General features: G+C 63.8%; 1 protein-coding gene across 1 annotated transcript in view; it reads left to right on the forward strand.

Annotated features, from left to right (window-relative positions):
- The first annotated feature begins 365 nt into the window (after positions 1-365).
- The window catches only part of ZBTB39 (zinc finger and BTB domain containing 39), a 2,814-nt gene continuing 2,610 nt past the window's right edge, over positions 366-569 (forward strand). Inside the window, exon 1 of the mRNA XM_010135627.1 lies at positions 366-563. Within this exon, the coding sequence (XP_010133929.1) occupies positions 366-563 (198 nt within the window). The remainder of the gene's footprint in view (positions 564-569) is intronic.

A 569-nucleotide genomic window follows, 5' to 3' on the forward strand; every position in this document is an offset into this window, starting at 1 on the left:
AGGGACCTGACGGTGCCCAGGCAGAAGCTGGAGCTTCGGGCTGCGGCTGGCGCAGTGAACAGCTCTTTATCTTGCCTCTTTGCGCCTTCCCCTCGTGCATCTTCCCCTTCGCTTCCCCACGGGTCAGGAGTTGCGAGACGGGTTCAGTCGGGCTCCAGCTGAGCGGCTGCTCTGCGGCAGGAGGGTGGACGCCGTGAGGGAGAACGGCGCCTCTTGGGTCGTTCGGGCCCTGACGTTGTCTGTGTTTCCCTCTCCAGAGCCCCTTGCCCTGCCAGTTCCTGCCCGCCGAGACCTCCTGCCTGCACCACCAATGAACGTGTGAAGCAGCAGCTGACCGGGAGAGGGACTCGTAAGCAGCTGCAGAGATGGGCATGAGGATCAAGCTGCACAGCACCAACCACCCCAACAACCTGCTGAAGGAGCTCAACAAGTGCCGGCTCTCCGAGACCATGTGCGACGTCACCATCCTGGTGGGCACCCGCTCCTTCGCGGCGCATAAGGCCGTCCTGGCCTGCGCCGCAGGCTACTTCCAGAACCTCTTCCTGAACAAGGGGCTGGAGGCTGTCCGG

The sequence above is a fragment of the Buceros rhinoceros genome, unplaced genomic scaffold (genome assembly GCF_000710305.1).
Source record: "Buceros rhinoceros silvestris isolate BGI_N320 unplaced genomic scaffold, ASM71030v1 scaffold28014, whole genome shotgun sequence".
Lineage (NCBI taxonomy): Eukaryota > Metazoa > Chordata > Aves > Bucerotiformes > Bucerotidae > Buceros > Buceros rhinoceros.